The sequence below is a fragment of the Vanacampus margaritifer genome, chromosome 18 (assembly GCF_051991255.1).
Source record: "Vanacampus margaritifer isolate UIUO_Vmar chromosome 18, RoL_Vmar_1.0, whole genome shotgun sequence".
NCBI classification, from domain to species: Eukaryota; Metazoa; Chordata; class Actinopteri; order Syngnathiformes; family Syngnathidae; genus Vanacampus; species Vanacampus margaritifer.
Window position 1 is genome coordinate 16,038,229 of NC_135449.1, and position 22,848 is coordinate 16,061,076.

General features: G+C 40.4%; 2 protein-coding genes across 2 annotated transcripts in view; one reads left to right on the top strand and one right to left on the bottom strand.

Annotated features, from left to right (window-relative positions):
• The window catches only part of jmjd1cb (jumonji domain containing 1Cb), a 151,052-nt gene that overhangs the window by 78,672 nt on the left and 49,532 nt on the right, over positions 1-22,848 (bottom strand). The gene's annotated exons all lie outside the window — the stretch shown is intronic.
• On the top strand, positions 12,661-13,412 carry LOC144037915 (uncharacterized). Its single transcript, XM_077549800.1, has 4 exons — positions 12,661-12,899; positions 12,976-13,026; positions 13,112-13,183; positions 13,269-13,412. Exons 1-4 carry the CDS (start codon positions 12,816-12,818, stop codon positions 13,362-13,364), a joined length of 303 nt encoding a protein of 100 aa, XP_077405926.1. The 5' UTR covers positions 12,661-12,815; the 3' UTR covers positions 13,365-13,412.

Sequence of the window (22,848 nt, forward strand, 5' to 3'; positions counted from 1 at the left end):
CTTGAATATAGACAGCAAACTGAACCACCATCAGTCAAAAATATCAGTGGCAGAACAATGCGTTAGACAGGTATGGTCAGGAGTTGGGCCGGGCTGAGCCGGTGGGCACAAGTCAAAATGCCAGGGCCGATTTTTCTGTGCCAGTCCAGCCCTGCTGTAGCCTACAACAAAACAGCAACACTCAGTTACCAAAAGCTACATAATGTCACCCTCTTAAAATAATTGCCTCACTCATTTTTCGGGAATTTTTTTGGGGCCTAAATCATCTCCTCATGATGCAAATGGTTCCATTTTTTGTTTCCTGAAAAATCTTTTTTTTTTTTTTTTAAATAACTTGGGCGATTATTTTAAGACGATGTCGATATAGTAATATGCTGCCTGACAGTCACTTCAAGGCTTACAATATTCAGCATGAAATGTATAATAACAATGTATTCTGAGTAAATATGTGTGTACCAAATGTGGAGACGGTAGAACCCCCCCCCCCCCCCCCACCCACACACACACACACACACAGTACAGTCTGACATGCACATTAGTGACTCATGTCCTCAAGTGTAATGACCAGTGTGTCTACTGTGATCTGTCCGCATGCATTGTATCGAGCTAGAAAACATACATGCGACAAGAATGACAAAACTGTCTGTTGCTATAGTAACTAGAGGCAGCAGCCAGCAATGGCTTCACACACACACATACACACATTTCAGTACGCATTTTCTATCCACAGTGAGCAGGTACAACAGAAAGAGAGAACAAAGGAAAATGGAAAACTGCCAAGCATGACTTAAGATGAAAGTTAGGGCTGGGCGATAATTTAATATCAATATGTAACATGATAATGTTCGATAGAAAAAAAAACAGGAAGCAAACCCTGACCCCGTCATTCTGCACACTATAAGAAGAGGCTACAGTTTGACATTAGATTTATGCCACAATTACAAGGGTGTAAGAGGAAATTTTGAGTCAATAAGCGTGTTTTAAGTGGACAAAACCCGTTTTTTGTGAACCTTATCCTCCAAAGTGTGCACATATGCTGACATATGTACACTAAATGAAAATGTGTCTTTACTTCGTTTGAATAAATGACTAGTCGCCTCAGTGCAACTCTTGCAATCAGATTACCTTGTGCACACTAACATGATCGAACATCTTTAAATGGATAGCTACTTGGTGTAGAAGTAAAGTTAGCTAGCTATCTACCTATCTAGCTTTGACCCTCAGCATCACACTTCACAGGCAAGTAAAACAATAGCTATGGCAAGAAGGAGTGCGGGTTGTTTTTTTATGTTAATGTATTCAATGTTAGGGTTTATTTTAAATAGGTAAAAAGATAAAACAATAATTATCAATAGACTGATATGAAACGTGTACATCTTGATTCTACCAGCCCTACCCATTGTGTTTAACAAGGCATTTATTTAATCTTTATGTTGACCAGTTAATTTGACTTTTTCATAGTTGAGTTGACCTTTTATATATTAAAATGTTTTTAATAGTTGTTTTTTAATTAAGACTGATTTTCAATATATTTAGAAAATAGATGTAACAATTTTCAAACATCACGATACGATAAATATCACGATGTGAACCTCAAGATACGATAGGACTGGGCAATAAATCAAATTAATTTGAGACATGGTCATTTTAAAAATCTAATCGTTGAGAATTTGCTAAATTGGAAATCAAGTTTTGTCTTCTGGATTATTAAAAGCTGTTGTTCTTATGTTCTCTTACATCCAAATGATTTTGTGAAGAAGGTACAGGTCCATATGGGCCAGAACATCAAGACTGGCCAACAGTCTGTATCCACAGGCTGTGAGGTTACTGAACTCTGCTCCTCTTCCCTCTCTGCCCCCCCTTTATGGACAATACAACATCCAACAACAACAATAACTTTTAACTGGTTTGCATTGTTGCAGAATGTCACTACTCCCTTTTTCCATTTATCCTTCTTACTCAACTTTTGACGACTATAATATTTGATTAAATGATCCGGTTTTGCACTGATGCACGATGTCATCTCAGGTATCTGAATATTTCTACTCTGGACTTTATTAATGACAAAACCTTAAGTTGCGCTTAATCTTTGTTGTACAATGTCCTGTACTGTGTCGAATGTTTACACTGGGTTATTTTATGGGTATTTATTTTCTGGGATTTTGCACTTTACCAACAACTCTACTGTATGGATGCTCCAAACGAAGTATATAAATAAATATAAATATTCAGAATCTGAAACCTTTAAATAAATGTTTGTTGGGTTTATTAGATTAAAATCGATTAAATTCGTAATTGTCCTGATTGGCTGCAAAAATCGAGCCATATCACCCAGCCCTACGATACGATAATTATCAGAATATTTTGGGGAGGTTGGTGATATAAAAAAAAAAACTCATGATACGGTGATAAAGTCATGATTTTGCCCCCCCCCCCAAAAATGACTGATTTATATGAGATGTAATCACCGCAGTGGTCAAAACATTCCTCATTTAAATTAAACTGCACTAATAAACTAACCACTAAAGGGTGCTGGAACTACACAAATGGAATCCAACCTCACCTTTTTAACAGATGTGCTGCTTTTAATATTGTGACATGACAAAGACGACGATATTGTGGCAATTTTACTATTCACGATATTGCAATTATCGTTACTTATATTGTGAAACACTTTAGGTTTTATGAGAGTTTGTGAATTGTTAATACATGTACTCCTAAATGTATGCTGTTCGAGTGTCAAAATGACTTTTAAAAGTTGAATGAAATGCATTAAAATCAATATTTAATGGCTTACGTTAAATTGCTCCTCAGTATGTCCTGACTTTCTGAGCCTAATTTGGTGGTTGTTCGTTCGGCTACTCTAACATGCTGGTTGCTAATGACAAGTGAAGGATTGTTGTAAAGATATTAGTGTCATTTTGTGAGTGAATTTTCACTTACTTCTGAAAATCTGAAATTCCCAGACTACCCAATTTTAAATTGTGATATCATCATAGCACAAAGGTTGAGACATCATTGGAAAGTATTTATGATTATGCCAAAACATTTATTTATTTTTTAAATTTAGGTCCCTGTAACTCATTTTACTATGGCAGGTCACATATATTTATTGAGTTTTTTTTTTTTGTATAATGGTGTCAAGATTGTTTACAAAATGACAAGAATCGTGCTAGAATAAATTGCATAAGAAACCTTGATATAGCTTGAAAGTATAATGACTTCTTCTACAAACAAAAGTAGAAGCAGTTTTCTATCCTGAGGAAGGACGTCTTCATTGCATCACTATAAATAAATCTCTCTATATTCTAGGGCATGTTTCTCGCTTTCTATTTTATGAGATGGATTTTTACTACCCTGTCTGCATTGGTTGTTTGCTTTCAGGTCTCATGTTGATTGGCTGTGAGCTGTTGTAGTGCAGCCAGACAGAAAACTGCTCCGCAGTCGTGAGTGATGGGCAGATTATACATCACTGCACTGCTGCGCACATGCTTGCATAAATGTAGATGGGTCAAAGCTTCAGCAACTCGTTGATATCGGGTGGCCTAACTTGGCCTCACAGTGGAATGACAGCAAACAAATGAGCTGATACACACACAAGAACACAGCCAAAATGAAGATGTGTAACATCAAGCATCATGACACATATGGGGTTGATTCATGGATGTCAGAAACAAGTCTGATGATGTGATAATGCCATCAAATCTTGAGAATGTAGGCTTAAATAATAAACAAATCTTTTGGTGCCCTTAGACACAATACAGGAAATACTGGTATATAAAATTATCAGTTGTCCAAGTCAACCCAAATATTTTCTTTACATTACAATTATACATTCTATGCAGCTCCACTAGTCTAAACATGGTATTCTGATTCATTTTGTGTTTGTGGAATGTGAGCTAAGCTGCAAAACCTTTTTTAAATCCATCTCAGGGGGCGGCCATTTTCTGACTTATTGTCGACTGAAAATTACATCACATTTGCTCAGGGCTCAGGTAACGACCAATCACAGCTCACCTGCCTTCTTAAACGGAGTCGTGATTGGTGATTACCTGATCCCCGGGCAACTATGATGTCATTTTCAGTCGACAGCAAGTGGTAAAATGGCCGTCCCCTGAGATGGATCAAAACGGGTGGATATTGCTCCTTAAGCTGGTACACACAAAGACAGTCGGGCTGTTTTTGTCATGATTTTGCCCCTTTCTGACCAAGGGCTGTCAAACGCTTGACAATCTTATGTCTTATAAAATTGTCTTATAAGATTATGTGAGGTGTGTTAGGAGTGGATTCGTCCGATAGGGTCCAAAACCAGTTGGGGCCTACAACCTTAATAATAAACACGTTCAATATTTACCACCAAAAATCGTCACGTGTGTGGGGGAAGCCGAGGTCTCCTGAGCGAGCTGACTGTGCAAACTGCGACATCACGGAAAGCAGCCAATAAAAGAAGCTGTTTGACTGACAAATGAGGAAGCACCAGTATATAAAACAAAAAGTAAAATCCCGCCCTATGTTAACCCATTATTTGAATTGTTTCTTCCCTCACTCTTTATTTTCCAAAGCAATTATTTCAGACCTAACCACGTTATAACACACTCTGGTCTTTTTCGGAAACATTTGGCAACCATACCCGCTTTGTCGCTGAGGACTGAATTCTTGACCAATGGTGGAATATAATCTTTTTGTGTGTGGGGAGCTGTGTTGAAATCTGAGCACCCCACACATAATACGACCGAAACTGTTAAATACTTGATTTTTTTTAACTCTTTATGCGTGGAGTCTGCCAAAGATTAAAGAAAAGAAAAAAACTTTTCCATCCATCCATCCATTTTCGTAACTGCTTAATCCTCACAAGGGTCGCGTTTTAAGATTTGAATTTTTTTTTTAATATGTGTACCATGGCATTCTGATAGTAATTAGAATGCCATGTTTTAACAAGTGGATGCATATACAACATATTATTGTAGAGGACAGTTTTGGGTTGACTTCTCCTTTAGCAATGTTTTGGATTCAATTGTTCAAAGGTGTTATTAAAAAGGACATCATGACACTCCAACATCAGCAGTCCAAAATGCTGTAAACCAATGTAGGATACAATAAAAATCTAATTTAGTATTTATCATGCTTGATCTGTATACACTTATTGTTATTGGCAATAATTATAAAAACAACGGTGAATCCCTTTAAAGCACAGGTGTCAAGAAGTCAGATTTCCATCCAATTGTTTCAAAATTTTAAAGCAAATTTACTGAAAATGTACAAAACGGACATGCGATTTATGCCCGTTTCCCTCTGTTCTTCTTTTGCAAATATTGAGCGGGGACTCCGCCGCTGTAGGTGGCGGTATACACCATAAAGATGTGATCCACCACTAATTTAAAAGAAAAAGAAGACCAGAAAGCAACTACGCCGTGCGATGACGTCGTATGAGTTTGCTTTTGTAATTCTTGATAAACCGTAGCGTTTCTTTGCTGTTTTTCTAAAATTGCTTTAATGTTCGCTTCTTTAATTATTTTTTTTTTAAAATTATGTTTCGTCGTCCCCCAAACATACCTTACTTTGTCGTTCGACATTGCTTTGGGACTACAAACGTACGTGTGACATAATATCCGGTCAAAACGTGTGACGTGTATCTGGTCTTGCCAGCAGTTATTCGCAAAACCTGTTTCCATAGCCAAAAATGGCATTTTCCTTTATACAATACGCTTCAAAATCTACCCCCTCTAACTTAAAAACTTTTTTTGCAAATTTTGGGCCCTTTTTTCGAATTTCTAGCGTTTCCATTCAGTTTTATTTTTGAATTTCTTGAAAATTCAAATAAAAATGATTGGATGGAAACCCAACCAGAGTCTGGTCCTCGAGGGCCTGAGTCCTGCATGTTTTCGAAATATATCTACTCCAACACACTTGATTCAATGATCAGGATCATTATCAGGCTCCTTCAGCACTTGCTGATGAGCTTGAATATGAATCAGGTGTGTTGGACGTGGGAAACCTCAAAAACATGCAGGACTCAGGCCCACGAGGGCCTGACTTTGACACCACTGCTTTAAAGGCAAATGAAGATGAAACACAGGTTAATTAAATTCAAAGTTTAGCAGTGCCTATGAATCATTTTCACTAGAAAGCCTTTCCACTGTACACCAACATGCAAGATGTATGCAATAATATTCCATTTGAGTATTTTGTATACACCACTTATGGGTTACACTTTAATGTAATTAAAAACCAAAAACCGAAAACAAGAGGTAGAGTCCTACATGTGGTTTTGCTTGAAATTATAATCTGCACTGTTCTAAAAAGGTTAAGGCTACAACATGTGACAGGACAAAGAGGAATAGAGTACCTGTTGTGAGGGTTCACTGGTATGTAAATAATTTCAGGCACAGAGAGAGGGAGGGATGGAGAGAGGGAGAGAGAGAGAGAGAGAGAGAGGAAGAGAGAGAGATAGAGAGAGATAGAGAGAGAGAGAGTGTGTGCACAAGAGCTGAAGGAATAGTCAATGACAGCATGAAGAGACATTCCCTATCCTACAAGGTCATATCAGGGAGCAAGGGGAAGAATGAGCAAATAGAGGAGAGAAGAAGAAGACAGAAAATACTTGGTAGACAGAGGAGGGATAAACGCAACAAGATTGAGAGCAAGAGAGTGGCAACATAAACAGCCTTCAGCACTGTGATGTGAAACTCCCCTCTCTTCCACTCCTCTTCATCTCCTCATATGAAGGATGTGTGAAGCCAGGAGGGAGGAGGGAGAGAGATGAGAGGAAAAGAGGGAAGGAAAAGCCACATCCAAAAATAGCCCAATGTTGTTTCAGACACATTCCTGGGAAAATACTGACTAAAACATGCACGTCCAAAGTCATGCTGAAACGGTTTTAGGTTTGTGTTTTTCTAATGTCCCACATTCCTTGCATTCATTCTAGTATTTTCCCTGTTGTGTTTTTGCCAAGTTAACACAAAGTACTATATACTCCAAACATGTAATCAGGAAGTACCAAATCAAAAACAAAGCTTTCTTTAAGAACATTTTTAGCAGCAACCAAATCAGATATGTGAAATTGAATCAAATCACAACTGTAGTACAATTCTATTATTAACGAATGATGAAGTATATTTGATTAGAGGGTGGGTTGTACTTTTTATGCAAACAGAAGCACTTTTGGCTCCACAAGAAAAGTCTGCCGGCCCCCCGGCTTATCAAGCACTAGGGGAAACCCTGATATAAAAAATAGTTGGCACAATCACAAAAGTGTGAGTGGATACTTTTTGTCTGCACTATGTTGCGAAGCTCAAGTTCCCATAGCCATGTTAAGCAGACTCCTGACTTTTTGTACCTTTTGGTAAAGCATATTGGTCCACTTTGTGAAAGGCCCTAATTCATTTATGTTGGGTCTAAAATCAATTACCTCACACCTCATAAATGTTCAGTTTGTTTGCGAAAAATGCCGAGGTAAGTCTTTAGGGCCACTCAACACACACTCACCCACAAAACAAGCTCTGAAATGGATCTGGTAAACAAAAAAAGAGCATTACATTTGAGTGAAAATCCAAAAGTAAGTCTGCCCTTGGTTTGGAGGGCTACAAGAATCAGCGTGCAAGTTACCTGGCATCTCAGGCCGTTAGCTGGTGAGAGGAACACAAATATGGACTGGAGGCAAATTGAGTGAGGGTGAACTGAAGCTTGTTATGAGCTTTAGCTCTTCAAGTAGAACGCACCCCAGTTCCCACATCCCCAACATGATTCATTTATTCAGCCATGTTTTCATCAAGCAGTACAGTTCAGTTCACAACATCGTACGGCGTTGCATTGGCAAAACCAAGGACTGTGAAGTTCTACTGTACTGTGTTTTGTACTGTATTTTTCTCCACAGTTATTTAGTCATCTGTAAAACTAAACCTAAAACAAATAAAAATGTCCATTGTGTATTTAAACAATCCACATAACTTTGCCTTACGAATGTCTGCCATTTTCATGCTAACAATGCAAAAGGTAAGACTGGCTAAAGAAACTATCATCGATGGACGTTACAAGCTATAAACCTCAATATAGGATATTTGAACAAAAGAGTTACAGCAACATGCCAACACAGAACACAACATTCTCAGAAATACCCTGCATATTTGCAGTTCTCTATTCACAAATTTACCTACTTGCATTTTTTTTCCTGTGGAGCCTATCATCATCGTCATCTGAGCCAACCTTGTCTGGTCCTCCTGTTGTTTGCCTGAGGTGACCCTACCGAGGCATAATATCTTATCTAAACGGTTCACTGGTACATGCAAACCTCACCACCATGGTAAGGTGACAGCATAATAATGTGCAGACAACAATTGTCTGCTATCAAGAACTTTATTCATTTGTCAACATGCACTAACCATCAAAAATCTTGCCACTTTATGACACAGAAGGTGACTTGTTAGAGTTAGTTATTTTATTGCATTTTTGTGCAATTAATTATTTTTCTATTAATTCCAACCTGTGTTCCGTCCGATTTAATCACGACACTTCCTGTTCATAGTGTGCAGTATGCAACATCGGCTAAACAACACACTAGCTTACGTGTTTACAGCCATTCTACAGCTTCAGTGTTCTCACAACTTCCATTTTCTGTGTGCCTGAAAAAAGTGTTGTTTTTTTACTGTTCTGCTAATTTGTGTTCAGACACACCTAAGACAGAAAAGAAAGATTTAAAAGGTTCATGAACTAAGCATGTTTTGTATTTATATATACAGTGGATGTTATTCTTATCGTCGTATCTTTAGTTTTACAGTCAACTCCAACTAGGGTGTCATTAAACAGCTAAAAAGACGCTTAGGGACAACAGAATAACCAAAATAACATATGCTACACAGTTTCTAGTTGCAAATGATGCACAAGCAAAATGGTGCATTCAGGGTACTTTCACAGCGTCGGAAACGTCATTTTTTTTCTATTACAACATTTTAAGGGGAAAATAATTGGCCATTTGGCCATTTCTTATGTTCATGGTCTCTAAATATTCGCCACCCTCCCAAACAAAAATCAATATTTTTTCGACTGGTCCAACTTCGAAGGAAGAAAGACAGCACAAAAACCTGCAATACATAAAGTTATGGTCAGCACTAAATGTTATAGTGTATTATGGTTTCCCTCATTTTAAACCTGGTTCAAGTTGGTCTGTCTGGTTCACAGGCACAGATCTGCACTGTTTACATAGCAAATGTACTTTGTCCTTCTGTGCACTCATCAGGTGTGATGTTTTAGCATGGGTGGTGCATAAAATGATTTGATACAATATTTGTATATTCCTATCAAGGGTTATTTGGGTTTGATTGCATATGGGCAATGAATAATAAAATGTTCACACTGCATGTTTGGCCCTTAACGACGCAGTAGAAGGTTAGAAGGTGACTCATTACAATTAACAATATCACTATTATAAAGAAGAACAGCAGTGTACAAGTTTAATGATACCAGGAGGCATGCACCTGATTCTTAATGGGAAGATAACAGTACTGTGAGTTTCGCCTGGTGCCCAGTACAGGAGTATGGGGTACTGGACCCCTTGATAAGGACTGCCTCTGTACGAACGGTGTCAGTGAGGGTTGGACTCCATCAAGACTGTCCTTTGTCTTCAATTCTGTTCATAAACTAAATGGACAGAATTTCTAGGCGCAGTCGAAGCATTGAGGGGTTTGGTGGCCTCAGTTGCAGATGATGAGGTTCCGTTGAATTCTTCACGCAGCAATCTTCAACTCTAGCTGTAGCGGTTGGCAGCAGAGTGTGAAGGAGCAGGGATAAAAATCAGCACTTCTAAATCTGAGACCGTGCTCCTCCATCTGCAAAGGGCGGAATACCGTCTCCATGACAGGATTGGCATCCACCCTCAAGTGGAGCAGTTCAAGTATCTTGCGGACTTGCTGACAAATGAGGGAAGAGCAAAGCAGGTGATCGACAGGTAGAACGCCTCAACATCTGTAGTGCAACAACCTCCAACTTGGACCATAAATAGCTGGGTTTTCCAAACAATTTAGGCCACTGCAGTCCTAACCAAGTCTTGCTGCATGAACTGATGAAGTCTAACTCGTACAAAAGGTGAAACATCTTCTAAGACAAACAGAGCTGCCAACTTCGATCGATAAAATGCACTGAGAATGAAATTAACTGGATGAATGAGAATAGCGACAAACACGTCTGTCTGAAAGGCATAAGCAGATTAATCCCAGTATACTGTTACTCTGGTGCTCCAATTTTTCAGAAATGCAGTGTTAAAGAAAGCTCACGTTAAAACACTTAAGGTACAATTAAGATAAGGCACTATACAGTGCAAGTGGAAGTCCATTTCTTATTTTGTAGCATATTGAAAATACAAGTTTAAAAAAAGTTTCCTCCAAGCATACTATTTCAGCCTATAGTGTCACTCTTTGATTTCTTTCTTTCTTTCTTTTTTTAATAACAAAATGTTTTCCAACTAAAACTGGCTCTACGACAGTAGCATTGCTATTCTCTTTGACTCGTTCGTTGCTTACAAGCTTGCAAAAGTTATCCAACCCATTCTGGTGACTGGGGATAAAATAAAGTTCAGTTTTATTACCAGTCATGAGCGTGCGTTATGTTGAATACAACTTCTGGGATGCTTTCATCTCATTGTTTGTCAGAGCTGAAGCAGCCACCTGATCAGTATAAACCTGTCTGTAAGTCCCTCACACAATTTCCCTTATTAATAATTTACATGATACAAGGTCATATTTCAATACACGCACTCTTGCTTCACTGTTCCAATGATAAAACTGATACTTGTCCCTTTATTTTCTTTTTCACTCTTGATCAAGAAATAAAATCCTTGGGAGATGCCTGTGCAGACAATATTTATAGTTTAGTTAGTAGGGCTGTAACAAAAAACGATTTGAACCGGGAAGCACGGTTTTGATTTGAACGATGCGAGTGCGCCGGCACACGGACTAATGAATCAGTCTAAAAACAGCTTGAACCGGCCGATGGCCCGGTCAAAACGTTCTAAAATCGATTTTATGTTGCTGGTACAATTGCACACTCCCTTTTGCCACGTCGCCAATGACGAGGAGGGGGAAAAAACATGGCCATATGCAATTTGCATACAGTAATCCCACAATCCTCGATGCGGCCAATGACTCACGTGATTGGTTACAGTTCATTCCAAGCCAATGACGCATTGCTTATATCTGCCGACGTGGCATGCTGCTGATAGCGAGTATTAGCAAACAAGCCATTCTGTCGCGATCTGAGGAGGGATGAAAACGGAAATAGTGTGTCGGTTTCTGCTCCAAAACGTAACCTCCTCGTCGCATGAAACAACTTTGAATTGTCCCCTGGGCTCGCTCGAAAGTTGCGGGGGGAAACGAAAGATGACAGGACGTCCAGGACATGACCCCTTGTCAGATGTTAATGGCTTGGCAGCGTCCCCTGGCTTTGACACGACGAGGAATACACACTTTTTTTTAACTTAAGTGTGTAAAAGAAGGATGATCAGACGCTTTCACGAGCGGTAAGTCAGTCAAGGATGACGAGCACGAAGGTAAAACATCAACAGGTACGACGTGGTCATGAACTGTTTTGAAACCCGTTTAATTTTATTTTCTTGTGTCGTCGAGTACACATAGTTCACCATAAAAACTCAGCACTGATTTACGTAACATAATTGTCATTGATTGTCGAATTAATGGTATTACAGTTGCAACTGCAGTTGTAATGCAGTAATCATGACAAAACATTATTGTTATTATATGTATTATAATAAAATTGCATGAGGAAAAATATAGGGGTAACTGCCTGTAGATACAAAAATAAATAAATAAAAATGTCACTGTACCACCATTTGAACTAGCATCATAATATAATAAGATAGTGGAGCTAAGTGTTCTTAAAAATGAGGTAGAGGATTTATTCCTAAAACGAACTAGTATTTATTATTGCAGGCCACTGCAACAAACATTCACACTATGCTTGAATGTAGGAAAATAAAAGTGTTATGTGTGATGATTACATTTGAATGTATTGAAAAATATTGAATAAAAATCATACAAAAATAAATGTTCAAAAAACAACATAGCCTATACATTAACTCTTTCACTGCCACTGACGTTTAAAGACGTCAAGTAAAAACCTACGGTTCACTGCCAATGACGTCAAAAGACGTCATCCAATGATTTTTTTTTTTTTTTGAAACGGGTAGAGGAAACCCTTCCGCATGTCTGGTGAAAGTTTCCAGTCTGTCTGTTGTGCCTAATGACTATTTTTGGCCCCTAGAGGGCAGCGATGACTCTCTTTTGACAAGATCGGGTGGGCGTCAGTAGTATAAAAGGCCAGGCGGGGCTAGAGCGTCGAGAAGTAGACGAGAATTGAGGAGAGACAAAAAATGGCGACCGACGGTAAGAAGCAGACCACGCTTGATCGATTTTTTGGAAAAGGAGAAGCATCAACCAGTGCTAAAGTGCACCATTATGATGACCGCGATGATGATGGTGATAAGGAGGTTGACGCCGAAGCTGCAGCGTTGACGCGGCGACAGCTTCGTTCACGTCCTCAGGCCTCAGAGGCTAGCGGTGCTAGCGCCGGAAAACGTCGTGCACGACTGAGCACTTCTGCACGCGAGGACGTTCAATCCGACGAAGGTGATGATGATGGCGATAATGAGGTTGATGCCGAAGTTGCAGCGTTGACGCGGCGGCAGCTTCGACCGCGTTTTAAGGCCTCGGAGGCTAGCGGTGCTAGCGCCGGAAAACGTGGTGCACGACCGAGCACTTCTCCGCACGAGGACGTTCAATCGGACGACGACGAAGAGTATCCTGAGTCCGATGGATATTCTTCGGAGGAGTGGGTACAGTCTGACCACGGAGAAAGTGATTCGGACAGTATTTCATCCGCAGAAGACGTCGAAGGTAAGCACAAACTTGCTATGAGATACTTTTCCAGCACGCTGCTAGCACCTCGTGTAACGTGAATGTGCATTCATAGATCGTGGATCGTGCTCACAGCGACGTCCCACTGCAAAGACGACAAAGAGAGGTATAAAAAAAGTGTTTTCAATACACCGCAACAACAAAAGAAAACGCTCTTTCGATATTATTGTAATTGTATATATTTCTTTCAGCTGCAGCTCAGAGTGACGCTCCTCAGAGTGAGCAGAATAAAGGTCCATCAAACAGTGGATCCAAGAAAAAACGTAAATATATATATTTATATATATATATATTGCATCACACTGATCTAAAATGAATATTATATGATATTGAAATGTATATTTGCAGATCCCCAAAAATCTGGCTGGCATGAAGCAGGCTGGCAGCCAAACGCATTCCCCTTTACTGTGGCGCCAGGACCGAGAGGTGCCGCAGCAGAGCTGAATTCAACCCGGCCAGTTGACTTCCTGCAGCTCTTCATCACAGACGAACTTCTGCAGCACATTGTTTGTCAGACAAACTTATTTGCACGTCAGTCAATGCAAAAACGGGCTGAAAGTCTGCCACACTGCAGGAGTCGTGCTTGGAAGCCAGTGTCTGTGTCTGAGCTCAAAACGTTTTTTGCACTCCAATTCCTTACTGGGTATATAAACAAGCCCAGTATCGAAATGTATTGGACTCAGGACGAAATAGAGACGACACCATTCTTCAGTCGCGCGATGCCTCGAAACCGCTTCCAGCTCATCTGGAGTTTCCTGCACTTCAACGACAACGAGACGGCACACAGTTCAGACGACAAACTATTTAAAATTCGTCTTGTGTTCAATCACGTTGTAAACAAGTTCAAGGAACTGTTTCAACCGGGCAGGAATATTTGTATTGATGAGGGAATGATGAGTTTCCAGGGACGTATTTCGTTCAAAGTGTACAACCCCCAAAAGCCGGTCAAATATGGGATCAAATCATACATTTTGTGTGACTCCCAAACCGGCTATTGTTTCAATATGCAACCCTATGTTGGCATTAGTTGTTCTCTCCCCGATACAGTGTTCAACTTACTGGATCGTCTGCCAGGAAATGGGTACACACTATTCATGGACAATTTTTATAACTCGATTGCTTTGTGTGAACGTCTCCTGGCAGCGCGTACCAATGTTTGTGGAACGCTGAGGAAGAACAGGGGTGAACCCAGTGAGATAACGTGCCTAACCAACACTGGCCTTGGGGTGGGGGGGAAACTGGTAAGGCACAACACAAATGTTTTGATTGTGGCATGGCAGGACAAACGTTTGTTGAGGATGGTGACAACGTTTCACAAAGATGAAATGCGGACAGTGGAGGTGTGGCGGAAGGCACAAAAAAAAAAGTGCCTTTCGAAAAACCAATTTGTGTTGTGGACTACAATTCCAAGATGAATGGAGTGGACAAGATGGATCAAAACATCTCGTACCACCCATTCACACGGAAAACGTTGAAGTGGCACAAAAAGTTTGTTGCCTATCTTTTCCAAATATGCATGTTCAATGCTTACATCTTGTACAAAAAAAAAAATCCTGGGACGAGTCAACCTTTTTTGGAGTTCATCCAGCAGGTGGTGAGAGGGTGGCTGTTGCCACAAGACCAGGAGGAAGTTGGGATGGAAGAGCATGAGGAAGCCAGACAAAATACCAGGTCACCGTATTTTGATCCTGAAAGCCGACTTGATGGTAACATGGCCAAACACACGCTGGAACACATGCCTGCTACTTCCCGGAAAAAAAAGCCAGCAAGAAGGTGTCGGGTCTGCATGCGAAGGGGCATTCGCAGTGAGACAAGGCTGTGGTGCAAATCTTGCAGTGTCCCCTTGCACGCAGGCGAGTGTTACACTGTTTACCACACAAAAGTAAAATTTATGTAGTTCAAACATCCACACAATTGTAAATAATCACACATGCACAGTTGTACACCTTTGTAAATAGTTTGTCAAATTGTTACTGTTTTCTATGTAAATAAACTGTTTTTTTGCTATAAAAAAAGACTTTTTCACTGTTGGTGGTACTGTTTTATAGAAGTAAAGCACTATTTAGGTGTTTGTGGCATCATTCATGGACAAAAAGAAGTGTACAATTCACTGAAGTGCATAAAATAACATCGTTTCACAAAAAGCCGTTTTTCTCCACTTTTTGTTTCAAAACAGAGAATTTCGGTGAAAGTTACCATTTTCTATTGTTGATTACTGAAGAACGGAATAAGCTAGAAACAAACTTTTTTTTCTGATGAAAGATGAGAGTCCAATCTTTTATTTGGTAGTATGTGTGTTTCCATAGTCCAAACACAACATTTTCTGTGGACCTTGAAAGATCACTCAAAATGCTTAAATCGGCTGGCAGTGGGGACAACCCGTTTCTGAAAACGTCTGGCAGTGAAAGAGTTAAAGAACCTTAGAATAAGGCTGGTATTGGCACAGATACCTGGTACTCGCCCATCAATACTTACAAGTGTTGCATTGTATTAGGCTGATGCATGTTAAAATAGCATTTTAAAAGGCTGATACTTACTAATTTGGTCTGTAACATGTCGGAGCATTACATATGGCAAAATTGTAACCGCTGTTTTCCAAAATAAAATCAGTTTGCAAATGTGCAAATTATGAGATTTAGATCATTTTAAATTAAACAAGATATTCAAACGATTAATGGAGTATCAAAATAATTATAAATTAATTTGGCAGTTGACCACTTGTCAAGTAATCAAATAATCATTGCACCGAATTGAACTGAATCAAACCAAATCGAATCGTAATCCTACTGAATCGAACCGAACCGAATCAATCCATTTTAAAATGGAAACGTCCTTGTATCGGATCGCACCGCATGTATCGAGATGCGTATTGAATCGTCTTGATTGGAGAGATTTACATCCCTAATAGTTAGCGATGTAACTAACATATAAAACAAGAGAGCTACCTAGAAGTAAAAAAGCAGTGATTAAGAAGCCAGAGGAGAGGATAAAATAATTTTTAAAAACTACATAACAAAAATTAATCAGAGCCATTGTACAAACATTGCTATAGTCAAGTAAACCATTTGAAATGAACAGAATAAGAAAAAATAAACTACTTATGTTGAACAGGTAGCCCAAAGAAAACAACACCTGTTGACCACAGAAACATTTGGAGACAATGAGAGCTACAAAGAAAGACCCTAAAAAAATTTGTGATATAATCAACAAGCTGCAGGGGGGAGAAGTGAAGGCCATGACCATGAATTGAAGTACTGATACAACAGTAGAAGAAGCAAGACGGATAAGGTCAGACTACAAGTCTCAAAGTCTGGCAAAAAATTGTATGAACTGATGAGGCAGATTACCCTTAACCAGAGTAGTGGAAAGGAGAAAGACATGTTTCTACATGGCTTGGGCTTGCATGACTTCTTCTGAGACAATCTAATTGTCTTTATTGATGGACATGTTGGCAGCAGCATAATGAACTTAAAATGAAGTGCCAAAACCACAAAAGGGGGTTCATCAAGAGAAAGTGGAAGGATTTAGAAAGGCCAAATCAAGCTTCAGACTTAAACAACACAAGGAATGCTAAACCTACTAAAGCAGAGAGTGAAGAAAAAAAAACAACTGAAAGAAAAAAGCGGTGAAAGCCGGGAAAAGCAACACAATAGAAAATGCCAAAGACTGGTCGGGTTCTGGTTTTCATTCTTAGATAATAATAAATAAAAAAAAGTAACTTCAATTTTAAACTGTGCTTAACACTGAGCAGAACACTATTTTCCTCTCTAGAAACATAAGTGAGATTTTAGACAGATCTCTACCCATAGATTTTGGTCTTTGTCAAGTGACCTCAGTGGCGCCATACATGAGTTTGACAAAGAGGCTGCAGTTACGCTTTAGGCCACAGGTGGCCGTCACATGTAAAAAAGTGACAACCTTTGCAATGCACCGTAAACCTGGTTTGTTAAAAAGTAATCAGTAGGAAGGAACGGCATGTGTCAAGGTTGTCAGCATCAAAATGCAGTGCAGACTCAATGGTATCTATTACCTTTGAAAAGAAATGCGCTGCTAAACACTGGAGCCTCCACTAAACGCTGGCAAAAGGCGACGTACAATACAATGTCAGCCTAATTATGGTTTTTTTAGTGCTGTCAATTGCGATTGAACGCAGGATGAAGTTGTGTTGTTGGTGTCAATACCTACAGTTTGTGATGGCAATTAAATGTCCCAAACACTGAAAGACGAGTCAAGTCTGCGACACGCTGCCGGGAACAACTTCAAAATAAAAGTGTGTCAAGGCATTGATCTACATATATTATTTCAATGGTTCTCAACCGTGGTCCTCGAGTAGCCCTATCCAGCTTTTTTTCCATGTCTCCCACAGCCAACACAGGTGTTTCAAACGATCAGCTAATTAGCAAACTCTGCATGAAGCCTGATAACGATCCTCAGCTGTGTTGGCTATGGGAGACAAGCAAAACAGGCTGGATAGGGGTACTCGAGGACCGGGGTTGAGAACTAGTATATTATTTGGTAAGGTAAGTATTATTTTGAAGTTAGCCTTCTCACTGTGTTGGCAGCGTAAACTGTCTGGAATAGCATGAACAATTGTTTCTGTGGTTGGCTTGACTACTACTTCTTAACTGTGTACACTGTGTATAAGCGGATATCTGAAACAGTTAAAATGCCTCGAGAAATTGTTTTTTTAAACGAGGTACTCGAATTACTCAAGGACTTAAATCTGCCCTAGTGTGTACTTTATTGTACTGGATTGCTATAAGCCTATTGCAGCTTTACCATATACTGTACATTTGCAACTTTTTTAGTGATGGTTCCCCTTTCAAAGTAAGAAATTTAATTATGGCTGTCTGCTTCTGAGAAGGATCAAACAATGTTGCATTTTCCAAAATGGCTGACAGGAAGAGGACAGGCTTAAAGTTGCAATATGGAACTTTTTTCCAAAAAATAACTTTACAATAAGCTTTTTATTTGACCATTTATGAGTGAAATGCCTTCTTAGCTGTTCACAATGGGTACTCCTGCAAGCCTCTGTCCAATAGTCTTCAGACTGGATTCGGGTTAGAATCCGCAGTAGCGATTCGAAATGGAATATTGTACATTCAGTAGCTTTAAACAAATCCTTTAAAAACATAAAATAAAATAAACCTTCACACAAGTATTTAAACTAGTGAGTTTATTTATTTTATTTTTTTTTTTGGGGGGGGGTTGTAAAATCAGTAATAACAAACTTAATTGGGCTCACTATTTAACTGCCCCTCGTATGTGTGTATTATCAATTATATTAATTATCAATAATTTTTCATTGTATTATTCGTGTTAATATTTATAGTATAGGCTAATATTGTCACCATTATGGTACCAGTACACAAAGGCAACCCACAAACACACACACACGCACACACATGCCAAACACGTCACATGCTCAAGTTTGGAGGCCAAGACAGACAGCATGTATGCATGTGAATTAAAACAGGCTACAGTGAACCATCATCAGACAGACTCATCAAGGAGAACAGATCAGAGTCTTTTGTGGGAATATACCCTAACCTTGACCTGGCTTATGCCTTTATTTTGGCTATTAGTACTGTTAACAGGTGGGAAACATGCCTTTAAAAGCAAATTCGATCATTTTTTTCACTGGACAAAATAATTTATTTTAGCAGCTGGTATTTTATTTTATTTATTTTTAATATCGATACGATACGATACGATATACTTTTATTTTCCCCGTGGGGAACTTTTTCCTGGACTCCGTCCAGCTGCAGTTTACAGTAAGGAAAAAACAACAGAATAGAAAGAGATAAAATCAAAATTAAATAAGAAGTGCAGCAGTAGTTTACAGTAAGAAAAACAACAGAATAGAGAGAGATAATTAAAATAAATAATACACACACACTCCTATATATATATATTGCACCACTTAGTTAATGTCGGTTATTAAGCAATTTACTATCATTACTAACATATTTAGTGTAATGCGTTGTGTGCTTTGTGTGGTCACAACACTTTGCACATAAACAAAAAAGACAACCAGAATCTGTGAACACTTATATCTGCAGTGGCGAGAAAAATCGCAGATCACGAGCAGCGCCAGAATATAATATAATGATATTGAATATAATAGCTATCCTTTTTTTTTTCTTTTTTTTTTTCTGGAGAGCTCAGTATTGTTCATTCGGTAATTTTACCAATTTGACATGTCATCATCATTGCTGTCCTTTTTTATTTATTTTTTATTTTTTTTTGTATATATTTTTTTGTATGTGGGTGATTATGTGTATGTGCGTGTGTGCGTGCGTGCGAGTGTGTGTATATTCATTAGTTCACCTAAAACCTATTAAAAAAAAAAAATACCATACCGTTCACCTAAACCGAACACTTCCAGCCAGAGTCATGAGGCCGTCAGGAAACCCGAGGAAGGACCAAAGAAAAGAAAGGAAAGTGAAATCCAGCACCGACCAGACACCACCCACCAGGCCACCAACCAGAGTCCTTCACCAACCCCAGAGACATCTAAATTTCAACAAATCAGGGAGACCTCAAGAGACCAAAGGAGAGGCTGAGGAAAGGAAGGAAGGACAGACGAAGCAAAGTGAGATCCACAGACACCAGCCTCCACCGATTCAATGACCTGAGGAAGATTGTGTCTGAGTTTCGATAGATGCTGGTGTGGTGAATCTGGCGTGCATGAAAATCTCCACCAAAGAGGGGAGCCGTTGACCCCCGCCAGGACAGAGCAAGCGCAACACCTCAGGGCCCCCCAGGCCGCGGCAGCGCCAAAAGATGACCCCCGGGCCCCGCAGGGGCCACCGGCCGGAGACCAAACCCAGGAGCAGGAGCGCCCCCAACCCAACGCAGCAGGACGGGGCACCGCAGGCCCGCCAGGAACCCCACCGGTCCACAGCCCCCGCTCCCCCCACGACCCCCCACCGTCCATCCACCCCCGCCATCCACCCCAACACAGGCCCCCAAACCCCCAGACACCCTCCCACCCCCAGCACCCACCACCCAGCCACCCCAACCACCACCACCCCCCAACCAAGCCGCCCCTCCCCCGACCCCACCCCCACCAATAATGGAATATAATAGCTATCCTGAAAAAACAGTAAACATTGATTTGCTGTGCAAAGAAGAGGAGTTGTTTTTTTGAACAAAATGTTGTTTCTATGTTTTTGTCTATCAAAATCTATTCTTCATTAATGATTATTTTTATTTGATTCAAATGCAGTTAAATATTTACACAGTTACTAATTGCTACACGGATTGCGGATGGAAAGTTTAATATATTGCTGGTCAAGACAAACTGTATTCTTGAGTTAGTTTCTGTTCTATTGATTGTTGAAGCTTAGCTCTGTACATTTTTGTATAACTGACGTTAATATTTTACCAAGGACTTTCTGTATTATTCCAAATTCATGTTGTATCACAATTACTGTGCTACTGTTCACTTTAAATGGTGGATGTCGGGGTGTTCCATAGCATACCTTTTACGATAATACTGGTGTATTTTTTTGGGGTGATAAAAATGTGGTATCGCGAAATTGACGTGATGACGTAATCCGTAACATCATACATCTTCGTGTCCATTTAGACATACACGCGCCGTTTGCTGCTGTCAAACAAAAGTCGGAGCGTGTGAGGCTGTGAGCATCCAGTTTGGTCACGTCTTCAGCAAAGTGGTCTTTTTAACAGGAAATATTTACCTTTTCACATTTAAATAATCTAATCTGAAATACTCCTGTTAAGACCAAAAGATTCAGTTAATACCATGATACAAATTTCAGGTCACATCACAATCTTTTTTAAGGAATGAAAGCTCTCCCCCCAGTGCGGGTTCAAAGACAGTGAGTGAAATAGCCTTCTATTACACTCTGTGGAGCAATTAGCCTTTGAGTGGCGAGAACAAAAAAAGTCTACTTCTATTTCCAAAAGTTTCACTTCAACACGTCACCATGGCCACAATCTTTGCTCACTAGACATCAAATTCACACATTTTGTAGTGACAAGTCTCTTCTTTCAGACAAACTAACTTTTATTTGGCTAAGGAGAAGTCGGAGTCTCCCGGCTATCTTTTCCATGTTAAATTCCGGAGACTTTCTCTCTCCATTCTTTATAAATCATAAGTTTTCAACCTGCTCTCATTTGGTCATTTTTCATCGGATTAAAAAAATGAATATGCTCGCGTTCCCCAAACCTTTGCCGTTCTAACGCGCCATTTCTGGAATCTGCATCTTGAACCGTTAAGTCGTGAGAGGCTTTTGTTCAAGGTGTGCGTCGCTCATTCATTTGTGTTGAATTTGTGTGCGTGATGTGTCCATGTTAAAGTTACAATGTGTGTGCGTGATGTGTCCATGTTAAAGTTACAATGTGTGTGCGTGAATGTGCATGTTTATTAAAGGAACAGTAAGATACTTTTAGTTTATGTTGATTATGGTTAACTTCCACACTTCTTGACCGATTTCAATCGTTTGAATTTTAAACTGTTCAGCTCATTTAAATAAAAAATAAAAAATACATTTAAAAAAAAACAAAACATACACAACATTATTTTTTTATTTTTTTAAAGGCAATGGAATAGACTGCTATTTAAATAGTGCTTTTTTATTTAGGTGCGCCAAGGACTCTCTCCCCCTCGCCCACCCGGGTCGGCGGCCATTTTGGCCAATTGATTAGGTACGCCAAGGATTCTCGCCACTCCGCTCGCCCAGGGCGGCGGCCATTTTGGCCAATTGATTATGTACGCCCAGGATTCTCGCCACTCTGCTCGCCCAGGGCGGTGGCCATCTTGGCCAATTAATTAGGTACGCCAAGGACTCTCTCCCCCTCGCCCACCCGGGTCGGCGGCCATCCTGGCCAATTGATTAGGTACGCTCAGGATTCTCGCCACTCCGCTCGCCCAGGGCGGCGGCTGTCTTGGCCAATTGATTAGGTACACCAAGGACTCTCTCCCCCTCGCCCACCCGGGTCGGCGGCCATCTTGGTCAATTGACTACTAGGTACGCCCTGGATTTTCGCCACTCTGCTCGCCCAGGGCGGCAGCCATTTTGGCCAATTGATTAGGTACGCCCAGGATTCTCGCCACTCTGCTCGCCTATGGCGGCGGCCATTTTGGCCAATTGATTAGGTATGCCCAGGAATCTCACCACTCTGCTCGCCCAGGGTGGCGGCCATCTTGGCCAATTGATTAGGTAGGCCAAGGACTCTCTCCCCCTCGCCCACCCGGGTCGGCGACCATCTTGGTCAATTGACTACTAGGTACGCCCTGGATTCTCGCCACTCTGCTCGCCCAGGGCGGCAGCCATTTTGGCCAATTGATTAGGTACGCCCAGGATTCTCGCCACTCTGCTCGCCTATGGCGGCGGCCATCTTGGCCAATTGATTAGGTACGCCCAGGAATCTCACCACTCTGCTCGCCCAGGGCGGCGGCCATCTTGGCCAATTGATTAGGTAGGCCAAGGACTCTCTCCCCCTCGCCCACCCGGGTCGGCGACCATCTTGGCCAATTGATTAGGTACGCCAAGGACTCTCTCCCCCTTGCCTACCTGGGTCGGCGGCCATCTTGGCCATTTGACTACTATTAAAATTACTACAACTACAAGCACTACTTATATTAGTACAAGTACTACTTACTACTACTACTACAAGTACTTGCTACTATTATACTACTACTACTATTGCTCCAAGTACTACATACATGCGTCTTTCCACCTTGCAAGAGTCAGCAGTCCCATTCAAAATTTCCGCGGGAATTTTTCTAGTTATAGCATCACATTTGATGTTTTGAGCAGGTGGCATATTAAAATTAATCAAATTCCAATTCTCTACCCTACTCTTCCCTCTCACTCTACATGCGCTCGTTCTAGACTCTCGCTTTGTCTGTCTGTCTCTCTCTTTCTCTCTGAGATGCTTTGAGGTCAACTGGCTC

What these genes read in the sequence shown, in the direction of transcription:
- LOC144037915 (XM_077549800.1), top strand. Translation starts at nt 12,816, where the DNA reads ATGGATATTCTTCGGAGGAGTGGGTACAGTCTGACCACGGAGAAAGTG. An exon ending in ATCCGCAGAAGACGTCGAAG is followed by an intron (nt 12,900 to 12,975) that starts GTAAGCACAAAC and finishes GTGCATTCATAG; the next exon opens with ATCGTGGATCGTGCTCACAG. An exon ending in TGCAAAGACGACAAAGAGAG is followed by an intron (nt 13,027 to 13,111) that starts GTATAAAAAAAG and finishes TATTTCTTTCAG; the next exon opens with CTGCAGCTCAGAGTGACGCT.